We start from the raw sequence: 22,496 nt of genomic DNA, 5'->3' as shown, positions 1-22,496 counted from the left end.
ACATGGGTGCACATGCTCAAGAACACAATTGCACTGGCACAGCTCTTATTAGTGGAAAGGACTAATTAACTACACAGTGTGTAGAATCTGCTACTGGCAATGCTTTTTAAAACCTATGTAATGTGCACACATGGGGGAACAACAATTGTGTGCAGGAACCCAGTGTAATGGCCAGTGGAGCAGCTGTAAGGAGAAGTGAAAGAAAAATGGGGGCGAAGGTGTGTGAAGGTTTGCAATAGTGCTTAAAAATAAAAAGGGGGTTCAAATGGGAACTGACTCAGCTCACACATGCTTAACCTACAGGGTTTTCCAGACTCTAGCCTGTGGACTGGATCTGGCACCCTGCATAGCATCTCCCCTGTATGAACAGCGCTTACCATCCTGCGGGACAGCCTCGTGATCACAGCGCCAAACTCCCCTGAACTGCACTCCAGCTTGTCACTTCTACCTGGAAATCCAGGCACCATTTCTACAGGGGCATCAGGCCCCAGAAGGGGCAAGCCAGTGCTCAGTTTGGGGAGAAGTGGCGCCGTGACCAGGAGGCTCCCCAACGGAACAGTAAGCACTGATCGTGCCGGGGAAGGCTTTCCCAGTGCACCACAGTCTGGAGACTGCTGATCTAGATGCACTCCATCTAGCTGACAGTCGCACTCAGTGGAGCCCTGGGAAAGCAGTTAGAAAGAGGAGAGACTAAGAGAGGGGAGGAGAGAGGAACTCCTTAGAAGGATAAGAGGCAAAGTGAAGAGAGGGAAAATATGTGTGGGTGGTGGGAGAGAATGAATACAGGGAGGTTAGCTGGGCTTCCCAGAGGAACATGGGGGAGATGAAGGGAGGGTTGTGGGGTGCCAGGAGGAAACAAAAGGGGATGGAAAACAGAGGAAGTTAGTGGAAGAGAAAGGTTTATGTGGTTCAGGCTGCTGTAAAAGGCTGCAGTTGGGAACAGTGCTCTGTAGCCTGAACTCAGGCAAGGGGTGACCCTGGAAACAGGCCATGAATGCACATACTCATCACACACTAGCAGTGGGGGAGCTAGTCTTTGTACTCCAGTCCTCCAAAGGGAGCTCGCACTTGGCATATAAGATGATCATTTTCAGAGTATTTGATGGGTTGGTCAGGGAAATTCATTTGGGGAAGGAGTCTGATCTCCGCTCTGCACAGAAATGTACAAGAAACAGAAAAATGGGTTCACTCGCTTACAGTTATACAGAGCTCACAAACGGAGAAGAAAGGTAACAACTACTAAGTGTGCGGTCAGTGTGACATCACACAAGACTAACAGCCCGATTCTATCAAAGCACCCTCCCTGCCAAATCATTCCACCAGTGCATGTACTTCATCCAGCAGGGGGTGGGGCGCAGTCCCAGAGGTCTCTTCTGGGTAAGGGAACACTTGTTCTTTTGCCTGGGGATACTGTCCTGATGAGGACACTGTCTTGCTGGGTCTACTCGGACCTCACCGATACCAGCCCCTTCCCAGCCTCAATCTGTCCCCTCAATCCGCCCCACCTGCTGTCACATTGCAGAGCATCTGTCAGTTACTGAACTGAAGTGTTGCCTCAATAAAGGTGGCACAGCTGAAACTGTGGTCCGTGTGATAATTCCCAAGTCTTGAAAATATACTCAAGATTTGCATATTTTTCTCTTCTGTCATTTACTTTATTTACTGAATTTGCAGCTAATGAGTTCCTACGTGAGAACAAAGTGCTGTTTCTTGACCATCATCTCCTTAATGTCATGTCCAGCCCTTTGCAGGCACCATGAATGCTATTTGGCCAGCTGTATTAAATGAGATTGACAACCCTTTGTTAAAAATATTCTATTCTATCCAAGTTTCCAGCACTGTTGCAGCCTCAGTACAGCCCTGAGGTAAGAGAACAAACATTTCCTTACATTGAGAGGCCTCTCTGACTGCCCACTCCTACGGCAGGGTGAGGTGTGGCCCCATGAGCAAGGCTACATCAGAGTATTGTGTCCAGTTCTGGTCGCTGCATCTCAAAAAGGACATAGTGGAAATGGAAAAGATGCAAAAGAGAGCGACTAAGATGATTACTGGGCTGGGGCACCTTCCTTATGAGGAAAGGCTACAGCGTTTGGGCCTCTTCAGCTTAGAAAAGAGACGCCTGAGGGGGGACATGATTGAGACATACAAAATTATGCATGGGAAGGATAAAGTGGATAGAGAGATGCTCTTCACACTCTCACGTAACACCAGAACCAGGGGACATCCACTAAAATTGAGTGTTGGGAGAGTTAGGACAGACAAAAGAAAATATTTCTTTACTCAGCGTGTGGTTGGTCTGTGGAACTCCTTGCCGCACGATGTAGTGACGGCATCTGGCCTGGATGCCTTTAAAAGGGGATTGGACAAGTTTCTGGAGAAAAAATCCATTACGGGTTACAAGCCATGATGTGTATGTGCAACCTCCTGATTTTAGAAGTAGGCTATGTCAGAATGCCAGATTCCAGGAAGGGCACCAGGATGCAGGTCTCTTGTTATCTGGTGTGCTTTCTGGGGCATTTGGTGGGCCGCTGTGAGATACAGGAAGCTGGACTACATGGGCCTATGGCCTGATCCAATGGGGCTGTTCTTATGTTTCTTATATTTCTCAAACTGTTGGTCAGGACCCACCAGGTGGGTTGTGAGCGAATTTCAGGTGGGTCCCCATTCATTTCAATATTTTATTTTTAATATAGTAGACTTGATGCTACCATGGTATGCGACTATATTTGGGAAAATGTTACAGACCTGTACTTGTTACAAAACTGTAACAAGCTACTATTTACATTCTTTTAACAATGACAGTAAATGGAACTTACTCCAGGGTAAGTGTAGGTAGGATTGCAACCTAGGATTGTTAAAAAATTTTCCTGCTTGATTATGTCACTTCTAGTCATGACATCACTTCTGGTGGGCTCTGACAGATTCTCGTTCTAAAAACTGGGTCCCGGTGCTAAATGTGTGAGAACTACTGATCCAGAGGATTTCGAGTAACAACTACAAAAAGCAGTCCATGTAGAACTGAAGTTATCCATGCCTGAAACATTTGGTGTGATTTTACACATACCAGTCCAGAGTCTGGTATAATAAGATACTGTTAACATTTTTTGTGTCAAATACGCTTCATTTCTTTAAAAAAAAATCAATAAGATAATATTCTCCTTTGTTAGCAACAGGTGAACGCAATTGTTCTGGAATCAAGTAGTGGAGACACACTTGCTCGGTAGAGGTTGCACTTTGAGCTTTATTTTTTTTTATTTTGGGAGAGCACCTGTTGGTTTGTCTGAAGAACAAATGCCTATAGATATTTACCCTTTCCAGTTTCTCATCTTCTGGGTCCCTTTTGAAGTTTGAAATAGCATAGAGAGAAATGGTAGCAGTGGAATGCCACAGTTTGTTGCCTTGCATGATAGATGTATGCACCAACTATGATCAAATGCTGTCTGTCTTGCCGCACTTCATGTGTCTGCCTGCCTTTTAAAATATTGTGAAGAGTGATATTATGTTTGTCTATACAGTCACTTTTCTTTTTCCTAAAAGAAAGAGACTACTTTAGTTGTTTTTTTTTTTAAAGTAGCAAAATTGTTCTGGAGGTTGCTGTGCATGTGTGTTGTGTTAAGTCATGTCACAATGTGCTTATTCAAGAGGCCAAAATAAATGTTCCTTCATGATGAAATGTGGCACAACCATTTTGTGTAAGAGTTTGCCTTGACACAGAAAGTTATTTACCAAGCAGCAGCCTCCACTCTAAAAAAAACCTGTATATTTGTATGCCCTCCTTAACCTTTTAAGGGATGAAGGGTACCAGAGAGAGAAAATAGTCGTGACATTCCTTCCCATTTTTGTGCTGCTATGAAGCAGGCTTGTTCACCTCAGAAATGAATGATAGTGATTTCATGCTCAGTTCTCTAGACTTCGTCTTGTAGGTGAGGGGAAGGGCAGTTGACAAATCCTTAAATAAATCGTAGACGGTGACCTTAAAACGTGTAACTGAATGGAAGATTGTGGCAAATATCTATAAATAGTGACATATTCTTTCTCTGTTACCCACTTGGCCGAAGCAGCTGTTCTTTTGTGCAATGGATACTGATGTAATTTTTGGAAGGGCGGGAATGCTTGCCCCGTGCTTTAAATAGGTATGATTCTGTGGTCTTAAGGAAAAATAAAAAACCAGGCGCTCTCAAACTAGCCCTAGGAAATGCGATCGCACGGAAGGTCTAGACAGTCGCGGCATCATCCTCCAGATAAAGTGGGTGATGGGACAGAGAGGGCAGGGAAGAAGAGAGCATTCAGAAATAAAGCTGAAGGCAAGTCACTTTTAGATTACCATGTGTGAGAGGATAAATCTCTGTAAGGAAAGTTCCCTCCCTTTTCCCACAGCCCTGCCAAATTCTCTTGTCTTTCCTCCCCACCCCCGCACCCCGTTTCTATGCTCAGGCTTGATATTCCTGGTGTCTCCCAGTTTTAGAATAACCTTTAATTGTTTTAGCATGGGAGCCTGTAGGCAGAGTTTATTATTTTTAAGTTTAAATTGGTACAAGTTGTAGCGTTTGATGTGCTGCTGATAATACTAATAATGGCAGTGATTTGAATAAAATGTTTAGTATCCAGAATGCCACCTGTGTATGAATTATATTCTGGGTGAAAATAATAAAAAAATAAGAAGGAGCCTTGCTGGGTCAGGCCAGGGCCCTTCTAGTCCAGCCTTCTGCTTCCCACAGTGGCCCACCAGCAGGAAATAGCAGCCTTCTAATGGTTGCTTAACTGGTATTTAGTGGCCAAACTGCTTCTGCAGAGGCAGCTCCATATTATATAGGTGGGTCCTTGTTATCCATGTTCCGTTCCAGGAAGCCCTACAGATACTGAAATCTGTGGGTGTTCAAAACCGGCGGCAGACTTAGAGGGCCATTAAAGTTTCAAACGTGACCGGAGCAGTGTTGGAGGCTTTGTGAAGCCCGCAGAGGCCATACCTGCCCACCCGTGGCCTCTGCAGGCTTCAGAATAAAGCCTGGACCCATTTAAAAGTGACCCTTGGTTTTTGGCAGAAACCAAAAGTTGCCTTTAAATGACTCTGGGCTTCATTCTGAAGCCCACAGAGGGTGCAGGCAATTGCATGTGGTCTTTGCGGGCCTCAGAAAACCTTCCGGACGTGGCTGGGATTAGAGGGCTCAGGGGAGGGCAGTTCAGCATCTGTGCATGATAAAATCAACGTATGCCTAACCTGTGGATAACACGGGGCCTTGTGTATAGCCTAATAAACCAGGTCTGTACAAGTAGTGACCCACCAGCTGAACGTGACCCACCAGCTGCATATTGTGACCTGTGGTGTACTTAGTGGCTTTCCTGTCTCAGGCAGGTAAGGCTTGTGAGCTACTTCTGATGCAATGGGCCACAAACTGTGCAGACCTGCTCTAATCTCAATTTATGGCTACTATTCATTTTACATTTACTGGTTTACCAGCACAAGTAGCTTTTTGTGAAAAAAATTTACTGGCACTAGTAGAAGAACTTGCAACATGAGAACTCATGGGACATGCAATGGCAATTTTCATAAGCAGATCACATTGAGGATGGGGCAATTTAGGAGATGTAACTTGTCTTGCTAGGATAGGGATTTCTTTCTACATCTGGTGGTCTAAAGATTTCACTGTGGTCAGCAGTGGACTCAGTGCTGGATAAAAGGGGCAAGTGCCTCTGGCGCTAGGTCCGCATGCCTCTAGGACCATGCAGGAAGCCTCCTTGATTGGAAATGGCAGTTCAGGTTTTCCAGAAGTGCTGTTTAAGACCACGGGGATGCCTGAGGTGGCTTCCCCAGTTGGTCCTCTGGTCACAGGAGACTTTGGAGGCAGGGGGTGGTTTCTTTGGAGGCGGGGGGAGGGCTGCATTTCACACGGGGGGCAGCTTTGCGGTCCTTTGCCCCAGGTGTGGGGGGTGTTGTGTCTGCCACACCTTTGTACAAATCAATGGTAAGGCCATTGTACAAATCAATGTACATGCCGTTGTACATGCCGTTATACAAATCAATGGTAAGGCCACACCTGGAGTATTGCATCCAGTTCTGGTTGCCACATCTCAAAAAGGACATAGTGGAAATGGAAAAGGTGCAAAAGAGCGACTAAGATGATTACTGGGCTGGGGCACCTTCCTTATGAGGAAAGGCTACGGCGTTTGGGCCTCTTCAGCCTAGAAAAGAGACGCCTGAGGGGGGACATGATGGAGACATACAAAATTATGCACGGGAAGGATAGAGTGGATAGAGAGATGCTCTTTACACTCCCACATAACACCAGAACCAGGGGACATTCACTAAAATTGAGTGTTGGGAGGGTTAGGACAGACAAAAGAAAATATTTCTTTACTCAGCATGTGATTGGTCTGTGGAACTCCTTGCTGCAGGATGTGGTGACGGCATCTGGCCTGGATGCTTTTAAAAGGGGATTGGACAAGTTTCTGGAGAAAAAATCCATTACGGGTTACAAGCCATGATGTGTATGTGCAACCTCCTGATTTTAGAAGTAGGCTATGTCAGAATGCCAGATGCAAGGGAGGGCACCAGGATGAGGTCTCTTGTTGTCTGGTGTGCTCCCTGGGGCATTTGGTGGGCCACTGTGAGATACAGGAAGCTGGACTGGATGGACCTATGGCCTGATCCAGTGGGGCTGTTCTTATGTTCGTATGTTCACTGACTGTGGTAGCTCTTGCAAACAAGTGATTTCCCCACATGCCTTTGGAGGTAGTACAGTTGTCCAGAGGTCTCTCCTGTATCATGTCAGCAATATCTTTTTAGGGAGACCTGCAGTCTAAAATGTATGTACTTCCAGAAGCCCCGATTGGATATTCTGAAGCATTTTCATTTTCCTAAAAGCAACAGTTGACCGGAAGGAATCAGGATATGGAAGAGGGTTTAACTTAGAAAGAAAATAGTAGTGCAGTGGTTCTCAAACTTTTTTGGAGCTTTACTCTGAAGGTAAGTCTGCCGGGGAGGGGCGAGAGCAGCAACATGAACTCCAGAATCAAGTCACTAAGGGGAGGGCGAGTGAGGTGCTTCTACTTACTGTGTGTTAGGGCAAGCAGCAGGAGGTGTGGGGAGCCCTGCGCAGCCCTCCACAGGGCTCCCCGAAGCTTGGAATCTTCAGAAATAGTAAGTGTAAGCCACTTCTTGGCTGTTTTCACAAACTGAAAGTTACTTGTGCTTGCTATTTCTGAAGATTCCAAGCCTTGGTGAGCCCTGCGGAGGTCTGTATGGGGCTGCCTGCACCTCCTGCTGCTTGCCCTAGCACAAATTAAGTAAAAGCACCCCTCTCACCCCCTCTTAGCAACATGCTCCTGGGGATCACATCGCTGCCTCTCCCCCCACCCTTAAATGGATGCGGGAAGCGTTACACGAACTGGTGGGTTGCAACCCACCAGTATGAGAACCACCGCAGTAGTGGAATGCAGTGGTCTGGGGAGGCATGGCAAACGCACTCCCTCCTAAATGAACTTGGATGAGTCAGATAAAACAGTAAAAATGTAAGAAGTTTGTTCAAAGACAGAACAAAGCAATGGGGGGAATGCAAAAGATCAAAGCAAGATGTGTGTCGAAAAGCACACAGGATTGATAAAAGGGTTGTTGGCAAGGAGATTCTAATGCAAATGGTAAATAAAATAAATGTCCTGACATGATTAATTGAATATTATTCTTATTCTGGTTACTCGTGATGTTTCAGGCTTCAGTTCTCTGGCACTCATGTGTTGAGTGGGCATACTTTTAGCCATATAACACCAGAACCAGGGGACATCCACTAAAATTGAGTGTTGGGAGAGTTAGAACAGACAAGAGAAAATATTTCTTTACTCAGTGTGTGGTTGGTCTGTGGAACTCCTTGCCACAGGATGTGGTGACGGCATCTGGCCTGGACGCCTTTAAAAGGGGGTTGGACAAGTTTTTGGAGGAAAAATCCATTACGGGGTACAAGCCATGATGTGTATGTGCAACCTCCTGATTTTAGAAATGGGCTATGTCAGAATGCCAGATGCAAGGGAGGGCACCAGGATGCAGGTCTCTTGTTATCTGGTGTGCTCCCTGGGGCATTTGGTGGGCCGCTGTGAGATACAGGAAGCTGAACTAGATGGGCCTATGGCCTGATCCAGTGGGGCTGTTCTTATGTTAAGCATTAGCTGTTTCCAGTGACGGACTGGGGGCAGTGCAGTGGCGTAGCTGGAGGGGGTGCAAAGCACTAAGTTTTGCAGGGAGCCTCACTGCAGCATGCAGGCAGCCCCTTCTCCTCCCCTTTGGAGCCAGTTCAGGTGGTGGGAGCAAAACGGAGGTGAATGCGGAGCAGGATGGATGTCTCCTTGGGGTAGGGGGATATTTACTATTTACCTGTCACAAGTCCAAGAAGCCCTGTGTGGGGCTTCCAGGCCTGGGAGGATAGAATATGGTTTAGGCCTTCTCCCTGCCTGCCAGTCCCACGCCTGTTCTGCCATCTCCCCTCCCATTATACTCCTGCCAGCCTCCAAAACACCCTCCTGCCACCCTCTCCCAGCCTCTATGCTGCTTAGCACTTTACTTACTTCCACAGGTGGCAGGGGGCTCAGATACAGTGCTGGTAGTATGGCATAGCCCAGTGCTGGTTACTCTAGAGCAGTGGTTCTTGCACATTTAGCACCAGGACCCACTTTTTATCTGTCAGAATCTGTCAGGACCCACCAGAAGTGATGTCATGACTACCAGAAGTGACATCATCAAGCAGGAAAATTTTTAACAATCCTAGGCTGTAATCTTTTGCTCACTGACCCAGGAGTAAGTCCCACTTACTACCATTGTTAAAACAAAATATATAGTAGCTTGTTAAAAGTACAGGTCTGTAACATTTCCCCAAATGCAATCCCATACCATGGTAGCATGAAGTCTAATATATTAAAAATAAAATATTGAAATGAATGGGGACCCACCTGAAATTGGCTCGCAACCTACCTAGTGGGTTCCGACCCACAGTTTGAGAAACACTGCTCTAGAGTCATCTTGCAGCAGGGCAGCTTATGGAGGAAGCAACTTTAAAAAGTCTTGCACTCTTTAATAAGTCACGCTCAAAACTTCTTTTGGCATGTTACCTTTGAATAAATGGGAGATCTGAGTATTGGTTAGATAAGAAAACACTTGAATAGCTCAGTAATTGCTTCTTTCTGATCAGTAGAAAACAACTAGAGGTTGACTGTAGCAGGACAGTCCCTGACAAGTGAATAAAGAGCATTTGGCAGGAAAAAATTGACTTTGGGTGACTAGGTCAGAGTTTCCCATACTTTTTAGGACTGGGACCCACCTTTTTAAATGACACTTCATCGAAACCCACCTGGACTACCAGACTTATTTATTTATAAGTAATAATAACCAGAAAAAAGACCCTCAAACATGTTTCTCCCTATATTTACACATGCTTGTCAATTGCAGGAGCTCAGCTCTTTGCAGGGTAATTGCTACAGTATCTGATTTTTGAACAGCCTCAGGGCTTGAGACAATTAGTTATCTGATCTGTCCTTCACCCTTTGGTGTCTTGCCAAAGATCAGATTGCGACCCACCATTGGGTCCCGACCCACAGTTTGGGAACCAATGGACTAGGGAGTGAAGTTCTGTACTTTGGAGAAGAGTTGGGTTATCTTTCCCCCCCCCTTTTAATCTATCACTATGTCCCAAATTACTAAACCAGGTGTGTGCAGGCAGACAAGGTAGTAAAACTTGTTCAGGGCTACTACTCGCTTAGATGAGTTTGCATGAAAGGTTAGTCTCTTCACAATGTACAGGTGAACACGATCCTTTGCTTTTGAAGTCTCTACTGCTACTAGTAAAGTCTCTACTACGGTAAAGTCTCTACTACGGCCTTGGGTGATGTATGTCTGCAGTCTGACCGGTTATGCCATACCAAATATGAAAATCTGAACTTTGCTTCAAATGGTGCCATATTGGGTTTCATTTCAAGGATGCAGGTTTTAAGTTATGGGTGGCCCTGGCAGTGAGCATTTGTGGAATGGAGCAAGACGGCTCATGAGTTTGGTTAGGGTGGTTAGTGGATGTAGAAACTCTACTGGGTAGAGCAGTGGTGGGTGAACTGCAGTCCGTCCAGGTCTCTGTCTGACCTGTGGGACATTTTGTTTAGTGTTGCTCTGGTTTCCTAGTCCTGAGTTCAACCCCTTGCATGCGAGTATATAAAGCTGCATTGTATATAGAGTCAAACCATTGGTCCATCTTGAGTCAGTATTGGCTACACTGACAGGCAGCGACTCTTTAGGATTTCAGGCAACTCTTAAGGTGATGCCAGGCATTGAATCTGGACCTTTCACTTGCAAAGCATGTACCATACCACTGAGCTCTGGTCCCTCCTTTTCACAGGAACTTTGCATAACAATTGACAGGTCAGAGTACTTCCTGCAGCAGGCAAGATGGGGCCGTGGTCTTGGCTGTACATGCTTGTCTTCCTGTTCGGTGGTGCCTGTAGTTACACCAGGTGACAAGTAGGAGAAACTCTGCTGTGCAGCTTGGTATGCCCCTGACTGTGCAGGGCTCTAGGGCAACCAGCTGTCACTTCTGCCACTGCTAGCAGATGGCATCTCAACGAAAGAATAAAGGTGAGCTGTCAGCAACACAGTGGCATTCTTGGGTTCATGGAATATTTTGACAGGATTTGACCCCCCAATCAATTTATATGCAATGACAATTTAATTGACCACTGTGCTAGCTGGTGCGGCTGGTACCATTTAGTTGCAGAAGATACAGTGGATGTAAAGACAAGCAACCCTTCCAATAGCAAGTCTTCTTGTTGCCCTGTTGCTAGGAGCAACTGACATTTGGCAACATCCATCCTGCAAATTTGTATTGCACATCACTTCCAGATTCATGATGCTGCAGGGCTTTGGAACTGTGCTTCTTTCTGCTTGTTTGGGTTAGTGCACACATGTAGGAACTGTCTCGAGACTTGTGAAAGCTCTGTTTTTATGGTAACAACCCGTGATTACGCTATTTCCAGAAAATGGTACCGCTGACTTAATCCACTTGCAACAAAACTGCTTTGAGGAAGTGGTTTCAACAGTTTTTGGATTGTGGTAATCGGATATGCATCTGAGGTTTCCTGTTGGGATTGATCTGTTGGAGAACAGGTCAAAGTCAAGAAAAGTACTAGCGTCTCACTTTGCTTCCTAAAGATAAAGAGTTCATAATGGGCACCATACAACACACATGCAGATAATATCAAAGAGCATAATCTTGGTCTGCAGTCTAGTATACACAATTACCTGGGAGCAGTGCCAGCCCAAGGCCTCCTGACTCTTGTGGCAGTAAGCCAAATGCTACTTCACTTACCTGATGATGGGCCAGCCTCTGCTCCTCCCACTGCAGTGTTCTAGCTCAGTGCCCTCTACCCTTCTTTTTCCTCTCTATGCCCTCTTCCTTTTCCAGTCCTGGGAGGAGGAAGGAGCAGTAGAGGCAAGTAGGAAGACAGAAATGGGCACTCTCCAATTTGCTGCCTGAGGCAACTGCTCTAGTTGGCTTAATGGATGGACGAGCCCTGCCTGGGAGTATGTGTCATTACACTTTGTGGGGTTGACTTCTGAGTAGACATGTCTGGGTTTGTGCTGTCAATGATAGTTTCTCACCCAGATGTTAAAAGCCACATTCAGAATGAGGCATACTGAACTCTCCATCTGTTTTCCAGCTTCTCAATTTTGGTTCACAGTCTTTTTGTACTTTTTTTATCCCTTGATTGCATAAATTGCAAGATTCATCAGCACATTTCCAAATTTATTTTCTAGGTCTTATTCACTTTAAAAATAGAGAAACAAAACTTATGCCCGTTCCTATAAGGGTTTTTAAAAAAATAACAAATCAATTTTGGACTGCCCAATCCTGAGCTGCCCAGCACCTAGGGCTGCATCAGCAACTTGGGAAGCACTGGCGGCTCCTCAGGAGAAGAGGACTTTCATCCCATTCTCCTAGGTAAGGCAAGTAGCCCCGCAATAGGGCTACTCAATTCTATGATGACCCAAGGTAGACTACAGCTGCAATACAAGGACATCTGCAAGAGGGATCTGAAGGCCTTAGGAGTGGACCTCAACAGGTGGGAAACCTTGGCCTCTGAGCGGCCCGCTTGGAGGCAGGCTGTGCAGCATGGCCTTTCCCAGTTTGAAGAGACACTTGGCCAACATTCTGAGGCTAAGAGGCAAAGAAGGAAGGCCCATAGCCTGGGAGACAGACCAGGGACACACTACACTTGCTCCCAGTATGGAAGGGACCGTCACTCCCGAATTGGCCTTTTCAGCCACACTAGACGCTGTTGCAGAACCACCATTCAGAGCACGATACCATACTCTTTTGAGACTGAAGGTTGCCAGCTAGATGACCCAAAGGCGGGTGACCCGACATGGAGGTTCAGGATTCGGTGACGTCCAGAATCTTAGCTTCTGAGTTTTACAACGCTACGAATATTGAGTTCCACAAATATGATAGTCTTTTTTTTTTTTATAATGCTGTTATTTTCTTAATATTACAAATGAGGGGGCCGTAAGTCAGCATCAATATCTTAAGAAGCAATGCTTTTAAGCATAGTGTTAATGATATATAGATTTGCTTGTGACCTGGGACGCACAACTTTTTTTAAAAAATGAACGCAACCAAATAGATCTACTGCATAAGCTGAATCTCTGTTCTCCCAAAATTTTCCACTTGGCATCAGAAGCTCTTGAAAACCAAGAGCTTATTCATCCCTCCTGCATTCTTCCATTTCCTTTGAACATGGGGTGGGCAGCAAGTTTGTTCAGCACCAAGGGCACTATTAGAAACTGACCTGCTTTGGATTCATGTACTGTAATGAATGTTATTTGTCTGTCGAGTCCCAGTCTTTAGTGGGTGGACAAATGACATTTATTTTCCACATCCTTGTTATGAAAATTCATTCAAATTAACGTGGCTTTTGCAGTCTCATGCAGGATAAGTCTGTCTTAGTGATGAAAGCCTTATTCAGAGGTTGTAAATTTCTGATGAGCAGGTCCTGAGGACAAATAACAAGGAATGCTTATTCCCTGCTTATAAACTTCTCAAGGAAATATGGCTGGCCATTGCTGAAGCTAGGTGGCAGCCTCGAGGACAGTCGTTCCAAACCTGGGGTACATGTACCTCCAGGGTACTTGATAGGACCTTTAGGGGTACTCAAAAAAGGATAGAATAATGGCAGAAATAGGCAGGTCTGTATTAGAATGCCTTGTAGGGCTTGCAGGAAGGAAGGAAGGCAATTAGCTTGCTGGGAAAGCCCCACCAACTGCTAGTTTTTGGTCATCAATTCATATAAGATAAGGATCAGTAGTTGAAAACTGGCACGGTAAAAAATCTGAAACATAATGTGGAAAGTGATCAATCACTAAGAACTTCTTTGCACCAAAGTGCAAAACAGTGAAAAGGCATAAGCTTCAGTTTTTCAGACAGGTAAAAAAAGAAAATACTGTGATAAATAATGAAGTATAGGTTGTCTGGGAGATGTATGGGAAATGAGGAATGTCCTAAATCCAAAGTGTGTAGTGTGTGTATTATCCAATGGTAGCACGAAACCTTCTTTACTCCTGTGGCATTTACAAACAAGACATACCAGCTATACAAGCAAGGATGTGAACCTGGTGGAGAGGCTTTCTCTTCTTATGCCTTCATAAAAAATAAATACCGATGTGAGTTGGATGCAGTTCTGGATTTAAGACTGTATCTTATATCACTTGAATCCGATTTCCAAAAACTACCATATGGTCCTCAAAAGAAACTCAAAGATCACACTGAACATTTGTTGTGTGTTTTATAAAAATTATTCCATTGCTTTTAAATCCCATTATTGGGACATTTATTTACAGTTACAACATATAAATCTGAAATACAGGCTGAGCCTACTTATCTCCAGATTTTTTTATCTGTGGATTTGACTTGTTGTGAGTCCCCCTGACCCACACTGAGCTAGATTTGGTGACTGGAGATTTGGTGACTGCTTTCTGATACCCGCAGAGACCACACACATCGGCCTGTGGCCTTTGCAGACTTCATAATGCCTCCTAGAAGCATAAAATGACGACTTCTGGATTTTGGCTGCAACCTGGAAGTGACGTTTTCACGCCTTTAAAAGTCTTTGGGAGGGCCTGGTCGCCTTCAGAGAGTTTGAAGAAGCAGAAATCATGGATTTTGTAATCTGCACTTTTCTGTATCTGCGGGGGTCTGAGAATGGATCCCTCGCAGCTATCAAGGCCCCACCTCTAACTGCAACTGTATTAATTACAAACATTTTGCTAATATGAGAGGTACAATTTGTGGAAATGGGCTATCAAAGGGTATGGAAGTGAAAAAAGATTGGAAACTACTGCTCTAGCAAAAAACAGGTCATTATCGAGTTCAATTGAACTATGTGGGTTGGATCCTAAGTCTTTCTTTCATAAATAGAAGCATTTTACTTTGTGCCAGGGGGAGGTGATTTCTGCTGATTTCGCCCCCATTGTCCTGCTGGAGCCACTATTGCCATCCTGACTGAAAGAGGGATTGACAGAAATTGCTCTCCCCTCTTGTGAAAGTGGATGTTCTTTCTGTTTACTGAAAAAAAATACATAGAATGCAGCCCAATGAGCCTTTGTGAACCATGATCGAGTTCAGTTTAAATCATAGTATATTTTTTGCAGGAGAAGAGAGGGTAGGGAGTATTCAGTTTCCCATTAGAAAGCATTTATAATTGGTTGGAAAACAATAATTTATTTTTAAATTGTCACTATTTTAAATATTTTGACCCTGTTTGGATATGTGTTGCAGTTTATTGTCCCTTGGGGCCACTGTGTTCTCATGTCAGAAAACTTTTTGCTGTCTCATTTTGCATTGAATGTATAAGATGAAAAGACCCTTTTCCATTTATATCTTTTATTCACTTGAAAAAAACCTGACCCATCAAATGCCTTTGAAAGAGTGCCTCATCTTACAGCTTAGCTGGTGTAAAACTGAATTTAGAAGCTCCCGGTGCTTTTTAAAATCAATAATCTGTGTGATAGCGAAAGATTATTTCAGCATTTTGAAGTGGTACTTTTCCTCCTTCGTTCCGCGGTGAAAGGGCAGCAATGATCTGATCCTGTGCTCTGGCACTCTGCTGCTCAAATCCCTGGAGTCAAGTAGATCTTGAGGTGCTGGACTGAAAACTTTCTGGAATGCAGTGCAGAGAGGGTCTTGCTGGTTGCATTTATTCAGCAGAAAGAAAGAGGCATTCCGTACATATGCAAAAGAATGCTTATCTAAAATATTTGCGCCCTGCCTTTCCATCCTTCAGAATCCACAAGGTAGCTTGACAGCTGAGACAAGGCAGCTTGCATGGGGTGCATGCAAATTAATAATGCTTAGCTCTCTTAGAGCCAGATCCTATCCAAATTTCTAGCACTGATGCAGCCGTATCCACAGTGTGTACTCTGTATCCTGCGGTGGGGAGGGGGTGTGCAGTCACAGAGGCTTCCTCAGTGTTAGGGAACGTTTGTTCCCTTACCTCAGGGCTGCATTGCAGCTGCATCAGTTGTGGAAACTTGGATAGGAGTGAGCCCTTAGTGTGCAAAGCACTTCATGTGTTTTATCTTGATGCAGCTCTTAGAATTGCTCTAAGAACATAAGAAAAGCCCTGCTGGATCAGGTCAAAGACCATCTAGTCCAGCTTCCTGTTCTTCACAGTGGCCCACCAGCTACCTCTGGGAAACCAAGAATCCAGAGAGAAAAGCATACTTCTCTCCTGCTTTTGCTCCTCTGCAACTGGCATTCAGAGGCACACTACCATGAAACTTTGAGGTAGCTCATGGGCATAGTGGTGAATAGGTGTAGATAGACCTGCCCTCCATGAATTGGTCCAACCTCCTTTTAAAGCCATCCAAGCTGGTAGTCATCACCACATCTTATGTTCATCTTGTGGCAACAGGTTCCACAGGCTAACAGTGCACTGTAAAATACCTCCTTTTGTCCTTATTAAATTCCCTCCTGTTGGTTTCATTGGATGATTCCTTGTTCTCATGTTGCAAGGAGAAGGATTTATCTTTCCTTGGACTCCACAATGTTGATAATGTTTCTAAGTCTCAACCATGTTATTTTTCCTCAAGCTTAATAGCCCCAAATATTGTCACATTTCTGTGCAGGAAAGATGCCCCAGCACTCATTTTTTGTTGTTGGTGTCCTCTTCTGCCCCTTTTCCAGCGTCACGGTATCCTTTTAGAGGTGTGGCAGCCAGAAATTCACACAGGATCCTAAATTATTATGTACCTTTTCTGTATTGATGTCCTGCACACTGCATCAGTAGGAATGCTTATATATTTGTATGTTCTGTTGCCTATTAAATGACTGCTTTTTCATAATAGATTTCTCTTTTTTTCCCCCCAGTTGTATATGAGCACCGGTCAAGATTAGAAAAGTCTTTGCAAAAGGAAAGGCTTGAACATAAGAAAGCAAAAGAAGGTAATGCTTTTGACTTCATTTGACTTTCCCACAATCTTAGCTGGATTCAATCCAAATCACATGGATTTTTTGTTCACGCTATTAGTTACTAATCCAAGAACATGTTGCATTAAGGGCTCCCTATAGTTTTCTGAATAGAAATGTGCTCCATTAGTGAGCTGTTCTTTACCAGACCTTTAAAAAATAGTTGCTCATGAGGAGTAGGCTGTTTGCATTCAACTTAATATAGTCTAGTGCAGTGTTTCTCAAACTATGGGTCAGGACCCACTAGGTGGTGGGTCGCGAACCAATTTCAGGTGGGTCCCCATTCATTTCCATATTTTATTTTTAACATATTAGACTTGATGCTACCATGGTATGTGACTGCATTTGGGAAAATGTTACAGACCTGTACTTTTAACAAGTTACTATGTATATTCTTTTAACAATGATAGTAAATGGGACTTAATCCTGGATAGGATTGTATTGGCAACCTTCAGTCTCGAAAGACTATGGTATCGCGCTCTGAAAGGTGGTTCTGGCACAGCGTCTAGTGTGGCTGAAAAGGCCAATCCGGGAGTGACAATCCCTTCCACACCGGGAGCAAGTGCAGTCTGTCCCTGGTCTGTCTCCCTGGCTATGGGCCTTCCTTCTTTGCCTCTTAGCCTCAGACTGTTGGCCAAGTGTCTCTTCAAACTGGGAAAGGCCATGCTGCACAGCCTGCCTCCAAGCGGGCCGCTCAGAGGCCAGGGTTTCCCACTTGTTGAGGTCCATCCCTAAGGCCTTCAGATCCCTCTTGCAGATGTCCTTGTATCGCAGCTGTGGTCTACCTGAAGGGCGCTTTCCTTGCACGAGTTCTCCATAGAGGAGATCCTTTGGGATCCGGCCAAAGGATCCTTTGGGATCCTATCCAATCCTGGATAGGATTGCAACCTAGGATAGTTAAAAAAAAAAATATTCCTGCTTGATGATGTCACTTCCGGTCATGACATCACTTCCGGTGGGTCCTGACAGATTCTCATTCTAAAAAGTGGGTCCTGGTGCTAAAGGTGTGAGAACCTCTGGTCTAGTGGATACCCAAATCAAAAAGAACTTTCCATGCCCCTCTTTGCATTCTGGCTAGCAAATGAGCTTTGTGTTGCCTTAATGGTTTTCTGCTGCCATCTAGTGGACAAATAGTATATTTCATACTACCTATCACCATTCTTTGCTCAAGCTGGACCTGGCCAGGTAAAATCTTCATTCCTGTACTCAAATAGATGTAAAGGGCTTATTTTCAGTGGCAACCACTGAGGTGGTTTGTTCGATGAAACTGCTGGTGGCAGCCACATTCCCAATAAGAGTTAGCAGTGAAGGTGGGAAGTATCATGGCCTGCACTATGCAGGTGGGTAGTTGCTGATTATACAATTGCCACAGGGGCAACCTGCTAACCTGCTCTGACAGCGGGGGGGGGGGAAATGGGCGGGGGGACGACACTGCACAGTGCTGATGGCCTCCTGGTGGCATATGGTAATGTCGAGAATCTCCCCCTTTTGATTGCTGTGAAGTGGCTGCTGGCACTTTTTACCTATTGAACTACCTCAGAAGCCACCACTGTGTATACCGTGATGGACGCTTCCAACATAGGAGCTTAATTTTTCAAGGCACACTGTTTTGAAATGGCCTCCCTCGGGTTTGTCCAGACCCAGAGTGGGGATATATATATATATATATATATATATATATATATATATATATATAAATCTGGTGTCAGTAGTGTCTTTTCAGGGGCAGGAGGAACTGGAGTGGAGCCCAAGAGCTCCCATTTAATCAAATCCTGGCCTGTGTTTTTTTAATGGGGAATGACCACAATTTTATGATTATTTTTTGTGCTTTTAATGTTCTGCAGGAATGTTAGAAGCCTGTTAGAAATTCAGCTTAAGCGGGTCTAGTCTTGTCACTCAAACTCATTTAAACATGTTTTCCTGCTGTGAAGGTTATACCGAAGTCACGCATTGCACAGTGTATATAGCTCTTCTTGCATATACCTTTCTCCTTTTGTGTACTTTTCTGCAATTCAGCAACAGGTGTTTGTTCATAGCATCCCTATGCACTGTGGAGGGGTGGCCTCTATGCGAGTGAGTGGACTACCACAGATGAAAGAGCTGGCAGAACTTCTGATTAGTTCCTCCCAGCACCAAAACACAGTGCACTTAAATGGTGGTAGCTCACATGTTTACTTACCAGTTGGGTGTGCAGAAATCAAGTAGCACCTGTGTATACGGGTGGGCCTTTTTTATCCACAGGTTGAGAACCCGTGGGTTTGACTTGGTGCAGGTTCAGAACCTGACCAGCCAGATGCAGCCAGAAGCACATTCCAGTGCATCTGGGAGGCTTTCTGAGGCCCAGGGAGGGCACGTGTGGCCTCTCCAGGCCTCAGAACACCCCCCAAGGTGTCATAAAGGCACTCCTGGTTTTTTTGAAAACTGGAAGTGCTTTTCTGACCCTCCTTGTGGGCTTTCTGAGGCCTAGAGAGGCCACATGCGGTCTGTCCAGGTCTCGGAACACCTCTGCTTGCTTCCAATCACACCTAGAGGTCAGGTGAGGGCCCAGACCTGCAGATTCGGTTTTGGCATCTGCAGGGGTTCCAGGAATGGAACCCCTATGGATGCCGCCGGCCAACTGTATGTGCAATGGCAGAATGTGTACACTAAAGATTGCTTGGCTCCCCAAAGTGCCTCCATGAACTGTAGCTACCTCTTGGCTTTTAGCTTAGCTTTTTTTCTTTCTTATGTAGATATTCCTCAAATTTTATCATTTTCTCCCCCTTTGTTTTTTAGACTTTCTTGTTTATAAATTAGAAGCACAAGAAACACTAAATAAAGGAAGGGTAAGTGAGCACACAGTGTGTCTGGACAAAGACTCGATGCTTATACGTTTAACCAACAACAACATTCTGACTGCTTTTCACTTTTATTATGTCTCGGAGGATAAAGAAAAGGAGCAGCTATGTAGTGATAGTAAAATTCAAACTTGGGGGTGACGTCTTGTGTTGTGTGACATCTTAATTAGAATCTTGACATACTGAGACTTCTTTTTAAAAAGAAGAAAGAAATGTAAGCAGCCATCATGATTGTGGGGGTCTGGGTGGGAAGAACTCTGGAAAAATGAAGTGATAAGAGGCCCTATCTTATCTGTCTTCATTCGCCCTCCCCTTGTCCATTTTCTGTTTTCATGCTTAACTTAAGAAACAAATTGGTGGTTTTCAATTTGGTGGTTTTCCAAATTGAAATGACATTTTTTTGCTGCTGAAGAGAGAAACCTCTGTACAGGGTAAAGACTGGCTTGTCTCTTCAGTAGCTGGAAAAACGGTGGCAGGAACATCAAGCAAAGGCATGACTTCCTATGCGTTTGTCTCCTGTCTATGCTTATTACTAATACTACTTATTACAAGTAGGACCTTTTTTGCTCAAACCCAATGGTTGTTAAATTGCCTTTGAAGCACAGGCACGCTTAAATGCACAGCGTTTGTTCAGCACTTTTTGAGTATGCAACACACACCATATGTATTATTTGATGCTGTCCTTCCAGGTTGCAGTGAGGTTGAGGGTTGCAGCTTGCCTAGGGAGTTGATGGCAGAAGTGATATTTGAATGGGGGATTCCTGTTTTGCAGTCCAATATTGTAATGATTACACTATACCAACTCTGATGGCAAGGCATGGTACCTCTCTAGCTTAAGGAGCCTCTTTTTCAGGCTATCTTAGATGAGGAACAGTGGTGATGTGACAGAATATTGAACTAAGACCAGAGAGCCACAAGTCCAAATGGTCTGCTTTACTCTGAAGCCCATTGGTGACTTTGGGCCAGTCGCACTCTCTCAACCAAACCTACCTTCCAGGTTGATGCAAGGATAAAGCTGGAAAAACGCACATTTTTGGAAGAAAGCAAGGACGGAAGAACTATTGCTGGCAATTAGCAACATGGTATTTCTAGTTTCTAAACACAGCCTGCTTTGTGCATAAAAGGCACTTGCAGTCATCTTTATGTGATGGAAGAAGGGCTGCACATTCCCTTCTACCATGTAATGAATAGAACATGTGACATGAAGCTGCAATGTATCGTTTTCTTCTCTCTCCCCCCCCCTCACAATTTTAATGGGAATGGCCATGTGGCATTGCAGTGTTCATAATGTGGTCTAATAAGCAGCCAAAGCTTCGCTGCTTCTTTCAACCCGTAGCTTAATATTTGCCGCTCTTTGTGAGAGACATCCATGTGAAGTCACACTAACAGCATTCTGTGCCTTCTCAGAGCCAACTTTGGAAAATTCTAGAACTTTTAGCCAGGAGACTGAAGCTCACCCCTAAAAGGGAGATCCCATCTAGCTGACTGTATTTGGACATGTTTGTTGTGGTCCCCTCTCCCTCCCCAGTCTGGGGAACCAGTGCCAGCCAGTTGTGGACAAAAGTCTCAGACTGTCCTTGTTGCTTGCCTTTGGGTGACTGGGTAGTATGGGAGAGAAGCAGTTGGGACCAGTACTTCAAAAGCCACACCTTAGGCTGTATGCTGATTTTTGCAAAGGGTAGTCCTATGGGCAGTCCTCTAAGGAGACCCAAGAGCAGTTCAAGTCACTAGGTCTCAATTTCCTAATTTGCAGAAATTACCATTGCTGTACCTGAAGTGGTTGAAAGTGGTAACTAATTATGTATTGCTTGGTTTTGTTTTCCAGCAAGATTCTAATAGCAGATACAGTGCTTTGAATGCCCAACACCAGATGCTGAAGGTAGATATCTTGGAGCTCCCTGTTTTCTTAGAAATCCAATCTTCGTAGGCGTGTTTGTCAAAAGATGATAATGTTTAGCTTCAGATTCTCCTTGGCATATGTTGAAAATCTCCACTTAATGGTATTGTTTCAGCTTGAAACTGGTCTTTTGGGGCATCTCGAAGAGCTTTACATCTTCTTGAGTACAGTGTGTTTCCCTGGGTTGTCGTAGACAAGTACCTGTCTGCTTGTTTTTGAAATGAGAGCTGTCTTCAGTGTGTAGCCACCGGAAAGCCTTTTTAGGGCCAAGTGACACATTGGGTTAAATGCATAGTTGGGCCCTACGCTTGCTTTTAGAAAATAGCCATTGAAGGGTCCCCTGATCTGGATTGGGGCTGCGGCATGCAGGGAGGGGGTATTTAACCTTTTTCTCCTGCATAGTGGTCATGAAGAAAATTGTTCCTTGACTCTGCCATTAGCCCTGGGAGGGAAATTGAAACGGGACAGCTCCTATGTGGCATTGCGATGTCTGCAGCAGGCCTGATTTGAAACTGGCTCTCTTGCCTAGTGACAGGTGTTGATTTAGAAACCCAAATGCATAACAGCCCAAACCTATGCATGTCTACTCGGAAGTAAGTCCCATTGTGTTCAATGGGACTTACTCCTAGGAAAGTATGGATAGGATTGCAGCCTAAGTAGCCAGTGGTTCAGATCAAGAATTCCTTGTGTTGTGTCCCACTTTGTTTTGTTTCTTATAGAGCCAACATGAAGAACTGAAGAAGCTGCACTCGGACCTGGAGGGAGAGCATAAGAGGCAAGGAGATGAGTTTAGCAGAGCAGTCAATGATCACAAGCAGAGATATGTGGAGCTACAGCAAGAGAAGGAGCAGGAACTCTCCAAGTTGAAAGGTACAGAACTGTCTCCCTACATTTCAGGAAAGGGGGAGATGGACGCAGCCCATCCTTTGCACCTGCATCCAGAATGGCCTAAAACTAATTTCCAGCAGTATTTGAGAACAAATATTTGCTTTATGCCAATATGCATAATTAGAATTCCTTCTGCAAGCTGTAAATCTCATCTTTGTCTGAAAGATCCGTTTCAGTCTTTGTATTGAATTTTTAATAGAATCTATGTATCATCTTCGAGAAGAGAACAGGCAGTTGAGAAAAACTGACCAAGATATTCACACCCAGCTACAAGATGTGAAGGTAAGTTACTGATCTCCCAATGAAATAGGGCCCCCCCGATTCCTCATGTTTGCTAAAGAGAGTTTAAAATACTGCACTTGCAAGATAAGGTATTGACAGAAATGT

General features: G+C 44.6%; 1 protein-coding gene across 2 annotated transcripts in view; it reads left to right on the top strand.

Moving 5' to 3' along the window:
- GOLIM4 (golgi integral membrane protein 4) overlaps positions 1 to 22,496 on the top strand; it is a 60,007-nt gene that overhangs the window by 14,146 nt on the left and 23,365 nt on the right. For both annotated transcript variants that reach the window (XM_066622170.1, XM_066622169.1), the window contains 5 exons: positions 16,389 to 16,463; positions 19,263 to 19,312; positions 21,150 to 21,203; positions 21,941 to 22,091; positions 22,309 to 22,391. In XM_066622170.1, coding sequence (XP_066478267.1) covers positions 16,389 to 16,463; positions 19,263 to 19,312; positions 21,150 to 21,203; positions 21,941 to 22,091; positions 22,309 to 22,391 — 413 coding nt within the window. The remainder of the gene's footprint in view (positions 1 to 16,388; positions 16,464 to 19,262; positions 19,313 to 21,149; positions 21,204 to 21,940; positions 22,092 to 22,308; positions 22,392 to 22,496) is intronic.

This window comes from Tiliqua scincoides, chromosome 3 (genome assembly GCF_035046505.1).
Source record: "Tiliqua scincoides isolate rTilSci1 chromosome 3, rTilSci1.hap2, whole genome shotgun sequence".
Lineage (NCBI taxonomy): Eukaryota > Metazoa > Chordata > Lepidosauria > Squamata > Scincidae > Tiliqua > Tiliqua scincoides.
Note: the sequence above shows the minus strand (reverse complement) of the source record. Positions and strands in the feature narration are given on the sequence as shown.